The sequence below is a fragment of the Piliocolobus tephrosceles genome, chromosome 19, assembly GCF_002776525.5.
Source record: "Piliocolobus tephrosceles isolate RC106 chromosome 19, ASM277652v3, whole genome shotgun sequence".
NCBI lineage: Eukaryota > Metazoa > Chordata > Mammalia > Primates > Cercopithecidae > Piliocolobus > Piliocolobus tephrosceles.
The window spans coordinates 46,763,530-46,780,326 of NC_045452.1; the positions used below are offsets into that span (position 1 = coordinate 46,763,530).

Below are 16,797 nucleotides of genomic sequence, written 5' to 3' on the forward strand. Positions count from 1 at the left end.
CCTGCCTCAGCCTCCTGAGTAGCTGGGACTACAGGCAGCCACCACCACAGCCGGCTAATTTTTGTGTTTTTAGTAGAGACAGAGTTTCGCCATGCTGGCCAGGGTGGTCTCTAACTCCTGACCTCATGTAATCACCCTTGGCCTCCTAAAGTGCTGGGATTATAGGCATGAGCTACCATGCCTGGCCTGTAGCCATTATTTTCTGATTTTCCTCAATTGCCAGAGCACTCTTAAAAGGCCATAATTCTCCCAAATTATCAAGATCTCATTTGTTTCTTCTCTTTTTCCTTCTCTCCCCCAGTTATATTTTCTTGCTCTCTCTCTCTCCCCTCTAGTGCTAGCCATTGATATAAATTGGATGAGCATTTGTTTGTTATTTACACTAAAGCTTTTGAATCAAGCCAAAAATTAGGGTTGAATCAGGTAGTTCAAGTAACCCATATGTTGTGCAAGAAAAGACTGCAGGTTACAATAAAAATGGAACTCTCTTTCACATTTTGCCTTCCACTACGCCCTTAGACCTTCTTCGGTGACGACCACCTTCCCTGTGGCCCTGGATAAACATAAGGGCAGTCTGTGTGTGGGATCCCTTCGCATTCACGCTCCACCCTGCTCTCAACCATGGTGAACTTGTATGGATTACATCAATATCCTCTGTGCCCCGTGAATTCTGGCTGGATGTGGGCAGTGGCGAGTTCCAGCAGGAAACAGAGGGACAGAAGAGAGTGAGGTCAGAGAATTTAATCTCCTGCCTCCCTCCCTATGAGGTCACTCCAGCTGGTGGCTGTGACCCTGGATAGAAGGTGATCGTCTCAAGGTGGTCTGCTCTTCGCAACTCTCCTTCCTTCTGGTAACCTCGCCCAGCAGCCCTCTAGGTCGAGGGAGAAGTGGTGTTGGCTTCAGAGCTGCTAACCTGGATTCCTCTACCATCCCTCATGGTTCTCTCCTACAAACCTTTGCAAAGAAACCCGTACTAGCAGAATTTTAGTGCATGCCCTCTGTGTTCTTCTAAGGCCCTCTTAGGGAATAGACAATTCTGTAGGCACTTTTGTTGCAAACAGAATCTCAGTGAAGAAATGGTAGCATCAGTCCAAGATATTAATCAACACAGCAATCTTCACTACAGGCTGAGAACTGTTTTCCTTTTGCCCCAGGTAGGACACAGGCTGCCTCAGTCTTCCCTACCTCAGGTGGGGAAGGGGCTGTGGCTGGCCCTGCTCTTTCCCACCTCACCTGTTCCCTGTGGTTTTCATTTCTGCCTAGCTTGAGATGGGGAAGGTGGGGGATAGGACAGTTTTCACTTTGATATGGTTTGGCTCTGTGTCCCCACCCAAATCTCAGCTTGAATCGCAATCTCCATGTGTTGAGGAAGGGGCCTGGTGGGAGGAATTGGATCATGGGGGCAGTTCCCCCAGGCTGTTCTCATGACAGTGAGTTCTCATGAGATCTGACAGTTTTAAAGTGTGGCACTTCCTCTTGGCTTGCTCTCTCTCTCTTGCTGCCACGTAAGATGTGCTTTGCTTCCCCTTCGCTTTCCGCCATGATTGTAAGTTTCCTGAGGCCTCCCCACCCATGCAGAACTGTGAGTCAATCAAACCTCTTTCCTTTATAAATTACCTTATCTTAAGTAGTTCTTTATAGCAGCATGAGAACAGACTAATACACACTTGATCTTGTTCTAACTTTGTTTTGCACTCTTAGGTCAGGTCTAGTTAGAACTGACCCTCTCTCCTAGCCCCCTTGGGGACTCCCTGCACCTCCCAAATCCCAGGTGCATGCCCATGACCCACTGGGCAAGGCCTCATCTCAGGCCGGCTCTCCCTCTGCCCTGGTTCTCCAGGAGTGCTGTTCACACTTGACTCTCCACGGGGAGTCTTTTTTCCCGTGCTTTCAGGTTAGCTCCTTAGGCAGAAATTAAGACTCCAGGTGACATCCTGCCAGCAAAGGTCAGATCTGGCTGACAACCTACCTTGTTTGCCTTTGTTGTGCTATCAAAACACACGCAGCTTGACATTCCTGCAGGTCACCCTGTCCCCAAGTGCCTGGGAACCAACAGGTATGTAAGTGTCTCCTCAAAGTCTCTTGTCAGCCAACTTGATGCAAGAAGGCAGACACCCTCATCTTCTCTACTGGGGAGGGGATCTCCAAAGAGATCCTTCCAGTGACATCATCTTGGTCACCATTTTCTTCCTTCCTTTATATTCCCAAAGTGTGTGAGAGAGGTGTAAGAGAAGGAGGAAAACAGCTAGGCATGGTGGCCCATGCCTGTAATCCCAGCACTCTGGGAGGCCGAGGTGGGTTGATTACCTGAGGTCAGGAGTTCAAGACCAGCCTGGTCAACATGATAAAACCCTGTCTCTACTAAAAATACAAAAATTAGCTGGGTGTGGTGGTGGGTGCCTGTAATCCTAGCTACTCGGGAGGCTGAGGTGGGAGAATCGCTTGAACCCGTGAGGTGGAGGTTGCAGTGAGCTGAGATCATGTCGCTGCACTCTAGTGTGGATGACAGAGTGAGACTGCAAAAAAAAAAAAAACAAGAGGAAATCATCTGTCCTAAATCTATGCTGAAGATTCCTCCAGGAAGGAGGGCAATCTGTCTCACACACACTTTGGTATCTCATTTTTACCTCATCTTGGAGTCTTAGTGGAAACCTCAATTGTTACATACATTTTTGGTTGCTAGTAAAAACAAAAAAAACTGGCTTCCACAATAACTGGAACTGGTTGGCTCACACAACTGGAAGGATCTAGAGATTGGGTGCTGTTTCTCTGTGATTCCCTTACTCAGATTGGGAAAAACTGAACTTGACAAGGTCAAGTTTTTATTCTGAGCCAATCCCTATTGCCAGGGGAGCAGCACGGGTAGCCAGGGGTAGGTGCCATCCCCGCCCCAATCACTATGGAAGAGTCACGGTCATCCCTATTGATCGGGTTAAACCTGTAGGGACCCATTCCTGGGACTGGTGGCAAGAGTGGTGGAGATGGACTCAACCGTATCCAAATCTCCTAGTTATATAACTAGGAGGTGCGGTGAGAATGTAGCTTAGGAAGCAACTACAACCACGAAATATGAAGTCATCTTATTCAAGAATCTCATTTTGTCCTCCCTCCATCAATATGATGATTTTGTGGTTAGCTGAGGTTTTTGTTTTTTTTATTTTTTTGAGACAGGATCTTGTTCTGTCACCCAGGCTGGAGTGCAATGGCATGATCACAGCTTACTGCAGCCTCGACCTCCCAAGCCCAACCCATCCTTCTGCCTTAGCCTCACAAGCAGGTGGGACTACAGGGGCGCACCACCATGCCTGGCTAATTTTTAAATCTTTGTAGAGACAGGGTCTCTCTGTGTTGCCCAGGTTGGTCTCAAACCCCCCGGGCTCAAGTGACTCTCTTGCCTCAGACTCCCAAAGTGCCGGGGTTACAGGCATGAGCCACCAAGGCTAGTCTTGTTTTTATATTCATAATATTAATACAAACACACTTGTGCCTATAGAGGAATTCCTTTTGCATCAGCCAACTTCTCCATGAGGTGCCGGAGTCATCATGCTTACAAACCATATGTTGAAGGATCATGAAAATGTTTCCATTTTTTTTAATCAGGAGAAATAAATGAACTTATAGGTCTAAAAATGTTTTATGATATCATTTTAATATAATCATCTTCATAGCAATGTGACTATAAAATGAAATTTTTGTTAACTGTTTTACGGAGGGAAAGGCCTACCGAGGCAAAAATAGGGTCCCTGAAAGTCACCATGCAGCTCGGCCTTGTATTCCTTCTTTCCTAGGGCACCCTATCATAGAATTTAAGTATTGACAATAGGAACCCAAAGCCTGAGACAAGATGATCCTTTGAATCCCAAAGTAACTAGCCACTTACTTAAAGAACTCATGTGGATTGTATCAATGTTGCACCAGATATATTATGCTTGAAAACAACAGTCCAGGAAGGTCAGGCTTGGCTCCACAACAGCAGAAGGGGCAAAGTATGGTGATGCATGCCTGTAGTTCCAGCTACTTGGGAGGCTGAGGCAGGAGGATCGCTTGAGGCCAGGAGTTCGAGACCAGCCTGGGCAACATACTGAAACATCAGCTCTGAAAACACAAAGAAAAAAAGCAGAAGGAAGGAAGGGAATTCTATAGGTGAAAAAAAAAAAAAGCCTAAATTTTCTAAAGCATTTTCTTCCAGTAAGAAGCTGATTAACATGAGCATGGTGTGCTAGGGTTTACAAAGTATCTTCATGAATATTAGAAAACTTGATCCTTATGAACAACTTGGTGTAGTACTGAAGAAACAGACTCCATTTACTCCATGGAGAATTAGACTCAGGGAAGGCAAACAGCCTTTTCCACAATTCCCTACACTGTTACTACCTTGTGGAGGGAGGGGTAAGTTAACCAGGACCACTGACTCCAAAGCTTTTGCTTTTTGCTAGTGGCTGTAAGTACTAAAATTGGAAGTACATTTACGTAAATAGTTTATGCAACCAAGCAAAGTAGGCAGTGACTTGGGGTACACCCAGAGCGTAGTGGAACCAGAGGTAGGTCCTTGCAGGTAGCTTTCTTCCCAGGTATGCCACCAGGCTGTCTCTGGTGCAGCTGGCTGGTTCCCGGTCAGCTTTCCCTCCTGACCTATGGTGTTTTAGGCAGAGGCTGGCTTTCTGGGGCAGCTTAGGAAATCTGTCCTTATCATCAAGAAGGGATGCTTCTTCCTTGCAAGGACGAATTATTCCTTGATCCAAGCAGCAGGGACGCTTCCAAGCTTTCCAGGGGCATTGCTGCTTCCTCAACTTTTTCCTTGCAGTGACAGCCTGAGTGATCCGGGGTCCTGCCCAGGGTCTCATTCCAGGAATAGCAATGCGCAAAAGGACTCTGTGACGAGGGACTCCCCTATCCCCTTCCTTCTCCACTTCATGGAACGAAGGCCCCCAGGAGCAGACAAAATAGAGCAGTGTTCATCAAAATTGGAGTTGCTTATATGCAACTACAATTAGTCCATTTACAAAAAAGAAGAAAAAGGATGGTGGTCTGGTACAGTGGCTCACGCTTGTGATCCTGGCATTTTGGGAGGTCGAGGCGGGAAGATCGCTTAAGGCTAGGAGTTCGAGACTGGCAACATAGAAAGACTCCCCAAAAAAGGTTGGGCTGCCAATACTGACAGCGTGGGCAAGCCTAGGAGCTTATTAGAAATGCAGATTCTCGGGCTAACCTGCTACCTGCTGAACCAGAGTCTGTGAAGATGGAGCCTGGCGATCTGTTTAAGAAGCTCGCCAGGTGGTTCTTAGACACTCAGGCTTGCAGCCCGTAACTTTCTCAGTGACGCTGCCCCTCCCACGGAAAGGGGTGAATAATCCTTAGGAAGACAAGCAAATAGGTCTGCAGCGTCAATTTCTTCAGGCTGGAAAACCCGACGCAGGCGCAGCGACTAACACACCAGGCCCAGGGAGCACATCGCGCATGCGCACTAGAGGCCGCTCGCCGTCCGGTCCCTTCAAACGTTTGCCCCTTCTCGGCCTCCGCCAACGCGCCCCGCCCCGCGCATGTGCAGCGGCGGTTTTTTTTCCCTTGGCGCTCTGGGGCGCGGGCGATTTGTAGGTAATGGCGGGCATTAGGGCGCTGAGGTGTAGCGGAGGATGCGCTGGCGGCTGTGAGTGCGGCAACAAGGGCAAATGCAGCGACTCCTCGCTGTTGGGCAAGAGACTCTCCGAAGACTCCAGCCGCCACCAGCTGCTGCAGAAGTGGGCGAGCATGTGGAGCTCCATGAGCGAGGACGCGTCGGTGGCCGACACGGAGAAGGCGCGGCTCGAGGAGGCGGCGGCTGCGGAGGAGAGGCCGCTGGTGTTCCTGTGCTGCGGCTGTCGGCGGCCGCTGGGCGACTCGCTGAGCTGGGTGGCCAGCCAGGAGGACACCAACTGCATCCTGCTGCGCTGTCAGTTGGGTCGAGCCGGGCATGGGGGCGTGGGGTCGCCTTCTTCCAGGTGTGCCGCGCCGGGGCGCCCCCGGAGGAGGCGGGGGCTCCTTGGCGCTGTCCAGGGACTTTAAGAGCAAAAAGTCTGCTAATGTGAGCTGTCACAGGAAAAGGGGAGGTGGGTCACCCCTCCACTTTGGTTCTCGGGCGACTGGTTCTGTTCTGGGGTCCCTGATCCCAGAAGAGCAGCGGTTGAGTCAGCATCATCGTGAGCATTACTCAGAAACAAAGGGCAACAGAGAATAACACTTTTAAAGACCCTAAAAATAGAGAAACAAATGGTCAACTAGACTGTAAGCACTTGAGGTGCAGCCAGTACTATTACTCCCCACAGAAATTAGCGGGCTGTGTGTATCAGCGGATACCTCTACAGTCTCCAGTGACAGAGCCGCAGAGCTGACAGAACACAGTGCTATGGGGAAGAAAGGGAAGGAAATTTGCCATAGAAGCACCACCAACCTCATCAAAATTGGCGAGGAAGGAGGACGTAGCAAAAGAGTTCAGAAGAAAGCAGGAATTAGTTTCTCATCCTGGTCCTAGCAGTTACCTCTGTTTTCCCACTGTTCCCTCATTTTGCTATTTTTACAGTATTTAGGGATGAAGTGGTTCACATATTTTTTCTGAATTGGTGTAAAAATGGCTGTTGTTTTGGATTGTGGTTTTTCAAGATGAGGTTTTTCCTCTCTTTGAATACTGTAAATGTTTCGATGGCAGAAATTCATCACCGGCTTATCGACGTTTCTGTAACGTTTTCCTTGGTGTAATACTGGGAATAAAGGAGCACACCAGTGTCCCCTAGTTAACTGAAAGTTGAGATAAACTCTTTGCACCTCTTAAAGTCAAAGTAAGCCAAGCGCGGTGGCTCACACCTGTAATTCCAGCACTTTGGGAGGCTGAAATGGGCGGATAACGAGGTCAGGAGATGGAGACTATCCTGGCCAACATGTGAAACCCCGTCTCTACTGAAAATACAACAATTCCAGACCACCCTCGCCAAAACCAAAAATTAGCCGGGCATGGTGGTGTGCGCTCGTAATCCCAGCTACTGGGGAGGCTGACGCAGGAGAATCGCTTGAATCGGGGAGGAGGAAGTTGCAGTGGGCCGAGATTGCACCACTGCACTCCAGCCTGGCAACAGAGCTAGACTCCATCTCAAAAAAAAAAAAAAAAAAACCAGGCAGATTTTTGATCCAGTAGGAAAAGCTCTTTGTTTGAATGAGTTTACCTTGTTTACATCTATAACATGTTTGGTGTTACCTCTTTCATTTTATTTGTGCTTTGTTTCGATAGTATCTTTTACCATATGGGCTCTTTTCTTTGTTTTGCTTTACTTATAGAAAGGCTATTATTTTTGTTAATTTTTATATTAGTAGTTTTTAAATTTAAAACATAATTTTAAAGTAGTAAACATAGTTTAAAGAACTATACATTTTTTGATTTATCAGATTTAGATAATAGGATTTAACATCTCCCCGCTCCCCCACGCGGTAAAGACAAACATGAATTCGGATTCATTTCCATTCCTTCCTTACCCAATTTGAATTAGTTTAATTATTTTCATTTTGTTAAGGTTTATACATTTACATTCTGTACATTAACATTCTGTTGTAGCCATAACACAGCCTTATTGTGAGTTTTTGAAATAGGGTTAATTATTTAATAGGTTATTTTTTTAATGGGGTTATATGGGTTAACAGCCCTCTGTTGCCCAGGCTAGAGTACAGTGGCACAATCATAGCTCACTGTAACCTTGAACGCGTGCTCAAACTATCCTCCCAGATCAGCTTCACAAGTAGCTGGGACAACAGACACACTAACACCTGGCTAATTTTTAAATTTTTTGTAGAGACAGAGTCTTGCTATGTTGCTCAGGCTGATCTCAAACTCCTGGCCCCAAGCAATCCCCTGCTTCGGCCTCTTAAAGTGCTGGGATTACAGATGTGAGTTACAGCACCCGATCCTGTAATGTTTATATAATTTTTTTTTTCTCAACTCCAGTACTCATTAACATAAGAAAGCTTCTTAATAGCTTTTTCATTCCTGAGTTGTTTGATTAATCTTTAGTGCTCTCCATGTCCACATCTCCAAGAAAATTTCAAGTTTATGTGCTTGAAAATATTTTCCTGTTTTTTACGTGAATGCTAGCTTGGCTGCAGGTACAGTTCTTGGTCATGCTCTTTGCTTTTGATAGGTGCTGAGCGCCTGGTGCAAAATCCTTGAGACTAGAGTATGGTCAAAGAGAATAAAGATAAGATTTAGGGAGGAAGGAAGAGACCAGAAACTGCAAGGCGTTGTAGTCTGTTCTAAAGAGTAGTAATCTGTTCTAGTAAGTACATTATTATGCTAGCTTAGGCAGGGGAGTAATATTACCCTGCATTTTCTTTGGAGAAAGCATTGAAGGAGGAGCAAGTATGGAAGTGGGGAGGTCAGTGAAGAGCCAGGGCAGTAGTCCAGGCAAGAGGTAGTGCTGGTCGTTTGGGGGCTGGAGTGAGGTTTGTGAGGTAGAATTGATGGAATGGATCAGTGGAGTAGATATGGGGGAGCAAGATGAGGAGATGAAGAATCAAGGATGACACCCTGGTTTCTGATTTCAGCAAACAGGTGGATGGAGTTTACAGAGTTAAGGTAGACTGTAGGAGGCCATGAAATCAAGAGTCTGTTTTGGCCATTTTTTTTAGGTCTGATGTCCCTTCTTCATTTCTCTTCACCCTCTACCCTGTCCTTTAGTGTGTCCTAGACCTGGATTCTTTGGGAATGTTTGCTGTTGCCTCTGGAGTCCAGCAGTGATCTCTGTCCAAGTCATTGTTCAAGTAAAAGATGTGTGGCTGGCATCCTGAGAACCCTCTCAGTTACTTTTTAGAGAAATGGGCCCTGTGTTTGAAATCTGGAGATATATGTGTTGGCTGTTTGCATCTTCCTAGTTTTGGAACCCAGTTTCACTAACTGGCAGATAGTTCTTTGCAGTCTGTGATTTGAGATTCTAATGGTTCCAAGTTTACTGTGGAATGAATTTTTCCCTCTAATTTTAGCCATGCTATTAATGTTAGTGGTTTTCAGGGAAAGGGAGGAAATAACCTTTTAAAATTTTTCTTAAATTTTTATTTAAACATTTTTTTGAAGATGGAGTCTCGTTATGTTGTCCAGGCTGACCTCGAACTCCTGGCCCCAAGTGATCCTCTCACCTTGGCCTCCCAAAGTGTTGGGATGACAGGTGTGAGCCACTGCACCTGGTTGGAAATAACTCTTATTCTGCCGTCTTTTCCCAGAAGACCCCAGTACATTTCGTTTCGAACCACTGTTGTGTGTGTTTGACTTTGGGCTTATTTTTTGTACTTCAAGTTCTAAAAAGTTGGAGTAGAAATTGTCTGCATATATGTTATTATGAACCACATTAATAAATTATTGTTACTTTCTCTGTTTCTAGGTGTTTCTTGTAATGTTTCTGTGGATAAGGAACAGAAGTTATCCAAACGTGAAAAGGAAAATGGTTGGTGAGTAAAACTGTATATGAATATGTTAGAGAATTTTTTTTTTTAATAAAAATCTTTAAAAGGTCATTACTACTAGTAAGATTACTTGGGATAAAACTTTCCATGATAGTAAAAAATTAGTCATTTGCATATATCAGTTCTCTTTTTGCTTTTTCTATATCCTGTTTTAGAAAGTATATCAGTTCTTGAGTGGTTGTGGTCACCTTTAAATATTGAAAAGTTGGAGTTTCCAGATTTCTAAAAGCATATGCTGACACTCCCTTTTTGGATCTTTGGGCTTGGTGCTGAAGAAAATCAAAAATAAAAATAGAAAAAGAAGGTTGGGCACGGTGGCTCACGCCTGTAATCCCAGCACTTTGGGAGGCCAAGGTGGGCAGATCACTGGGAGTCAGGAGTTTGAGACCAGCCTGGCCAACATGGCAAAACCCTATCTCTACTAAAAATACAAAAATTAGCTGGGTATGGTGGCACATGCCTGTAATCCCAGCTACTCAGGATGCCAAGACAGGAGAATCACTTGAACCAGGGAGGCAGAGGTTGCAGTGAGCCAAGATCACCACTGCACTCTAGCCTGGGCAACAGATCAAGACTCAGTCTTGAAAAAAAAAAAAGAGAAAACAGCTGTATTATAAAATCTCAATGTTAAAGAGTGCCTTAGGCTAATGCTGCCCACCTTTCTCATGTTATGGCACACATAAAATGCTGCTGTCACGTACACAGCCTATTGGGGTAAACAGATAAGAACCTGTGTTGTTGTGGCAAGAACAAACAACACAGGAGCCCTGGCAATCTGAGGCCCTGTGTGGCCACTTTAAGGGTTGAGGGGACAAATGTCTTGCCATACCTGCCACCCATGTACCATAGTGACACCTGAGCAAACTGAGTGGGAAGCGCTGTCCTATGTAATTGTTGCTCCAAATGTAAACTGTATCTTATACTTGCATATGAAATAACTTTAGGTGGTACACAGTTAAACAAAAATTAATTATATATATATTTTATGTATATTAAAAATCCTGGCTTTTCATTTTTTGTGATGTTAGAGTATCCTATCAAATAAAGTATATTTCAATTAAAAAGTTAACTGTGTGCACTTACGACCAAATACCTCCTGACGACCCCACCTCCTAATACCATCACATTAGGAGCTACCATTTCAACTGATACATTTGGTGGGGGACAGAAACATTCAATACTTAGTTGCTCCTAAAACCCTTTTAATTTCTTGAGCGATGGGATGATAAGGGTATCTTTTGTTACCATGTTTGGTCTTAGTCACCAGTTCTGACAGAAGAGCTTCTGAGATGCTTGGAATCTCTGGAGTGATAATGTCGTTTTGAATCCTAATGAGATTACCGTGGCTAGGGGGCTTCTAGGTAGCTTAAGGATTGGGGGCCAGAAGGACCAAGGCATGATTAGAGGGTTGGAAGTTTCAGCCCTTCCCCAACCTCTTCTCCCACCTCTGTGGAGGGGAGAGGGGTTAGAGATTATCAGCAATGATTTAATTGATCATGCCTGTGTTACAAGACCTCCAAAAACCCCACAGGTTTTAGAGAACTTCCAGGTTGGTGAACATGAGATGCCGGGTGTACCTAGAAAGGTGTTGGAAGCTCTGTGTCCTCCTTCTGTAACCTTTGCCCTATGTATCTCTTCCATAAAAAGTAAAAAAAGAAAAAAAAAAATTTCTCCATTTAAGATAAATTAGTAACAGTACAGATAATTTGTGAATGTGACAAAAGTTGTGGTGCTGGCATGCAGGCCATAAAAATTTGGAAGACCCAGGCTTAGATCATTTCTCATTTTGTAGTTGAAGAAAGCTAGGCCCAGGGACGCTAGAACTTTGCTAAGGTCACAGGACGAATTAGCAGTAAGAGCTAGGACTATGCTTGTTATCCTTCCTTACTGCCTTCAAAGTGCTTTTTCTTCCCCATTTCCTAGCTCTAGCCATTTTGATGTCACTATCATTTTTGTTCTATTTGTGTACTGCCTACCAACTGTGCTATTACATACTAAATTTTTTAAATTAAATCAACTCAAAATTTTTATTTAAATTTATCTTAAAAGGATTCTTTTTACTATCATAAATATATACTTGCCATAACTAGAAAGTAACTCTGGAGATAATTACAGTGAAAACAATTGTTATTAGTTCTAGCTGAGATATTGTTGCCTGGCTGGTTCTCTGCCTGAGGTCTGTTCTCTTACTATTAAAAGATTTGCAACTATGAGACAAGTGTCAAAGACAGTCTAGCACCAAACAGAGACTTTCTTCCTTTTTCTAATAAGGATTGATAGAGAATTCACACTCTTTGATCCAGAGTTATTAATACTGTTTGTTTGTATCACCTAAACCCATCGATTAGACTGCCTTCAGTTGTCTTGGACTTCACTAGGATTGTATGCTCCACACTCCCATATTGCTTTGGGATGCTTGTGAATTTTTTGATAGGCCCATCCTGTGAAATACCTGCCTGAGCCATTCTGCTGATGGTCAGCAAGAGCACTGAGGGCTTTAGAAATACGTTGTGAAGGTAGCAGTGCTGTTTTCTCTCTTAAGTCTGACTGTCCTTTGTTGAGGATCTTACAATCGGATTATTCCTTGTCTAACATTACCTTACGATTGTTGGCACTGCCTTCTCAATGTCAGTGTTCAATGACAAGGGTGAATTCTGGCCAAATTCTTGCCAACTGTGAAAGCAGAAAGATGCTATCTTGCTAGTAGCTACCATCTCTTTATTGTTCCACAAGATGATTCTAGAAGTGTGAATGGATTTTTTCCTATTTTTGGTGGTGTTTAGGTTGATTTTGATAACTCGGGATAAAACAGTCTTATTCATGGCTCAGTGTATTTAGGGAGTTCAAGCCTCTGGTTTCTCTGAGTGTCCTTTCTTGGCTGATGACATTAGATACTAGCTTGCAATCTTGGTAATGGTGTGAGGTGGTCTCATAATGGTAATGAGGTTTGATATATAGCATGGAGGTTTGCCTGTTCACTGTGAGTAATTTAAGTGGGATTTACTAACATACTTTTATATTTCTTATATAAAAACTTATACAAGCTGGCTGGGTATGGTGGCTCCTGCCAGTAATCTCAGCACTTTGGGAGGCCAAGGTGGAAGATTGCTTGAGGCTAGGAGTTCGAGACCAGCCTGGGCAACATAGTGAGACTATTTCTACTAAAAAACTAAAGTATAGAAACTTATAAAAGCCTGTAGACACTGAATATGTAATCGGTGGCATATTATCCAGCTAATCACATCATCAGTGAGAATTCATGACTTAATCAGGTGGACATCCATTTTGTTCTTTGATTCATATGTTGCTGTAATAATTAACAGTGTCTCAGTATCTGTAAGTAAACAATGATGTAGTCTATAATCTGTGAGTCTTGGGTAGCTCCCTTTTGCTTGATAGGAGGAATGGGTATTTCGTGATTACAAGTGTTTCATGTACTGGGTAGGAGATAATACTTTTGCAATAATAATCGATTGTGGTGTATGTTTTACTCCTGTGATCACTACTGGATTGAAATCTCCAGTCATCACTTTGTTGTGTGTTGGAGTGGCAATTTTAGTGTATTTATAGAATGGTAAATTTGGATGGGTCATTTCAACAAGGCGTTTGGGAGACACTGGATTCTAAGCCAGGTTTTAAGGAAACATGAATAGGCTTTAGGGGAGGGTATATTCAAGTGTGTGGAACCTGAGATGAGAGGTAACTAGAATGAAGGAACAATTGCATGGGTTGTCATCTGACTTCAGAGAGTCTTTTTTATTTTTTTTTAATTAAGCCAAACAGTATTACCTTCCCCTAGAGCAGAATTTGGTAAACTATGGCCCATGGGGCGGGCACTCATTTGTGAATACGAGTTTATTGGAACACAGATTATTCAGTTAGTATTGCCTATAGGTGCTTTGTTTTACAATGACAGAGGTGAGTAGTGACAGACACCATACAGCTGGCAAGCCTAAAATATTTATTCTCCACTTTGTTACATTAGTACCAGATTGAGGAATTTATATTCTAGAAAAACACCACCTCAGTATCCTCTCTTGACACTTTTTTGTATGTCCCTTGTTATTTGATACTTAAGGCATTGTGACTTGGAGATGACTGTCTTTACATTTTTATTGTAAATATATTACTATCATTTTTTCCTATCCTTTATGTATGAACTAGTGTGGTCAGAATAGCATACTTTAGAAACTGAAGTGTTTATGGATTTTAACAATGAGATTTTTATTATAATGAGTTGCTACTTCGTTTCCTAAAGCAAGACGTTTCTTTATTGCAGCATCCTTGAGACTTTGTACTGTGCGGGGTGCTCACTCAATCTTGGCTACGTGTACAGATGCACGCCCAAGAATCTTGATTACAAGAGAGACTTGTTTTGCCTCAGTGTTGAAGCCATTGAAAGGTAAGTTTGATATATAAATGTTTACCTCACAACTGGTGTTTCAGAAGTTAAGTTGGCAGAGAAATTGGCTCGGAAGTGTCAGAACTAAATCAATACTGTTCGGTTAAATATATTTTCAAGTAATGATTTCTAACAAGCCAGTAATTTGTTTTTTTTTTTTTTTTTTTTGCTTTGACCTGCTTCTTTATTTGGTATTGGAAAAGTCAGACACTCTAAACTGTAGGAGAAAACACTGTGAGAAATGTTTTTGGAATAAAAGTATATTCAGTTGTTTTTAAAAATTGAATGTAATTTAGTAGGATTTTGCCCCCCCGCCCCCAGCTTTTTATTTTTATTTCTTTTAAAACTTATTTTTTTAAGATATGGGGTCTCACTCTGTCACCCAGGTTGGAGTGCAGTGCTGTGGTCATAGCTTTCTGCATCCTTGAACTCCTGGGCTCCAACAATCCTCCTGCCTCAGCCTCCCGGGTAGCTAAGACAGCAGGCATATTGCCCGGGGTCTTGTGTTGCCCAGGCTGGTTTCAAACTCCTAGCCTCAGATGATCCTTCTGTCTCAGCCTCCTGAATAGCTGGGAACAAGTGCATGCCACCACACCATGCTTGTATTTTAACCTTGTACCGTACGTCAGTTATGTTTTAGGGTCCTCTGAAAAGCAAATTGTGTCAGAAGATAAAGAGCTTTTTAATCTTGAAAGCAGAGTTGAAATAGAAAAGTCTCTAACACAGGTAATTTTATTCTGTACATTTTATATTTCTGTATGAACAGTTTGTCAGTGAAGAAGTGCTCCCCCACAAGCAATAATTCTCATAACGTCATCTGTCTTGATCGCAGGAAGAGTGTGCCTGTTTCATTTCAGGTGTTAGTAAAGTTGATTTTTGGGGAATTCAAATGAAGCTAAAGCTTAATCAACAAAATAATAAGGAAGACATTTCATGACAAAATCAAAACTATATATTCTAATTTTGCTAAGCTAGAAATAAATCTTTGATTCAAATCAGTATTTTGTTTGCTTCAATTCTTGTGGTAGAAATAGCCTTGTTGTTGAATGTTAACATTTTGTCATGGCCAGATAGGTGAGATGGTGATGACTGTATAAAAGAGATGTAGATTGTAGGTTCAGAACTACTGTTGATAGAATTATGCTTTATTTAAAAACATTTATGCCTGCAAACAGTTTTGGTAAACACTGAATATCTACCATGTAATGTATGACATATCCAAAATTTCATTAAGTATATATCTTAATTATTTTTAACCATGTGTAATTTTAAATGATATGTGTGTTTAATTTTTTATTTTTTCAATTCAATAGATGGAAGATGTCTTGAAAGCATTACAAATGAAGCTGTGGGAGGCCGAATCAAAATTGTCCTTTGCCACTTGTAAAAGCTGAACTCTAGTCTGTGTCCTCCATTCTGCCCCCGCCCTTCCTCCCCTTATTTGTTAAATGAAGCAACATAGTGAGATGTTGTCTCTACAAAAAAAAAAAAAAAAAAAATTTAGCCAGGCATGCGAAACACTGAGGTGGGAGGATCACTTGAGCTTGGGAGGTCGAGGCTGCAGTGAGCCTTGATCATGCCACTACTGCATTCCAGCCTGGGCGACAGACTGAGACCTTGTCCCTCCCCCCACAAAAAGACCCCAAAATTGTAGAATTACTTTTAGAGCTATATTTTATGGTAAAGAAGTGATTGTTTCTCAAAATCCCATTTTAAAGCCATTTTATGGTACTTGTTGGAATTGGGACTTAGGAGTTTTGATTTTGATGAGAAACTGGGATAATTTTCTGAACTTTTTTTCCTCTGTATCACATTTATTTACTATTTTTAAAAACTTTATTTGACTTTTAACACTTGGGAAAATATTTATTATAAATGATAAGAAAAATCTTAGAGGTTTTTCTACCCACAGTGTCATGGAATTTTCTCTGAAAACTAATGCATAAAGTTCCCTAGAGAAATTGGTCAGAATGATCTGTCAGAACCATTTGAAAACTTACTCAAGAGCAGTCACATATACAGTAGGATTTTACATTTTCCTGCTATGTACTACTATATGCTTAAAAATCCTGGAGGAATACTTACCAAAGAGGAGTAGCCATCTCTGAGGGTGGGATACTGGGGGAGTTTTTGGTTTTTCTGTTTTCTATCATGTAAAACTTCTGTAGTATGTATTTTTATAATTGAAGAGAATAAAGATTAAAACAAAGTGCTTTAAGATTGATTTTTACAAACTGAATTATATGTAATTGAGATCAGAAATCCTGTTGCTTTGAAAGCCACACATTAGCGTGGCAGTGTGGAAGGCTTGCTCAGGAATATAAAGGTAACCCACATTTCCCCAGACCCCTTTGTTTCTGGGTGCAAGTGAGGTCACAAAACAGTACCCAGTAGTATGAGTAACTCAGCTTGTGCTCAGAAGTTCCCTGATTATTTGTGAGAATACTAAAGTTCTCAGAGCAAAAGGTCCTAAGTCACACTGACTGGATCCTGCAGGATTCTTGTGTTCTTTTTGAGATTGTTGACAACCTCAGTTAAAGCTGAGTGAGTCCTCTAGGTGTTCTCTCTCGCGGACTCCTCTCCCACTAACAGACTATGGTGCTGTGGAAGCAAATGTCAACACCCGCTGGCAACAGGGCAACGTCCAGCCGCAGTAAGCTTGATGTAGTCCCAGGTGTCTGTCCTCTTAGGTGCTTTGGTGGCATCTTGTATGAAAGTTCATTCCAAACAGATGAGAGAGTATTTTAGCCACAAGACTCAGCTAACTGGTTGTGCAGGTTACAGAGTACTCCAGCAAGCATTTTCAGATTCCATTCCAAAGCCATAGGCAGTTTGGCTCCCCGATTCCTTATACCCTGTTCATACTAGGGAAGGAAGGGGCTGTACAATCTGTAGCCAATTCACTCATCTTGAAAGCTCAT

The 16,797-nt window shown here is 42.8% G+C and overlaps 1 protein-coding gene across 1 annotated transcript; it reads left to right on the plus strand.

Annotated features, from left to right (window-relative positions):
* The first annotated feature begins 5,457 nt into the window (after window positions 1-5,457).
* Window positions 5,458-16,094, plus strand: MIS18A (MIS18 kinetochore protein A). The gene is made up of 5 exons (XM_023190392.2): window positions 5,458-5,929; window positions 9,393-9,459; window positions 13,754-13,876; window positions 14,506-14,602; window positions 15,190-16,094. Exons 1-5 carry the CDS (start codon window positions 5,599-5,601, stop codon window positions 15,268-15,270), a joined length of 699 nt encoding a protein of 232 aa, XP_023046160.1. The 5' UTR covers window positions 5,458-5,598; the 3' UTR covers window positions 15,271-16,094.
* The last annotated feature ends 703 nt before the right edge of the window (window positions 16,095-16,797 follow it).

Excerpts from the sequence above, each read along its gene's own strand:
- MIS18A (XM_023190392.2), top strand. The coding sequence starts at position 5,599 with ATGGCGGGCATTAGGGCGCTGAGGTGTAGCGGAGGATGCGCTGGCGGC. Across the intron at positions 9,460-13,753 it reads CGTGAAAAGGAAAATGGTTG|CATCCTTGAGACTTTGTACT; the intron begins GTGAGTAAAACT and ends TCTTTATTGCAG. Across the intron at positions 14,603-15,189 it reads TAGAAAAGTCTCTAACACAG|ATGGAAGATGTCTTGAAAGC; the intron begins GTAATTTTATTC and ends TCAATTCAATAG.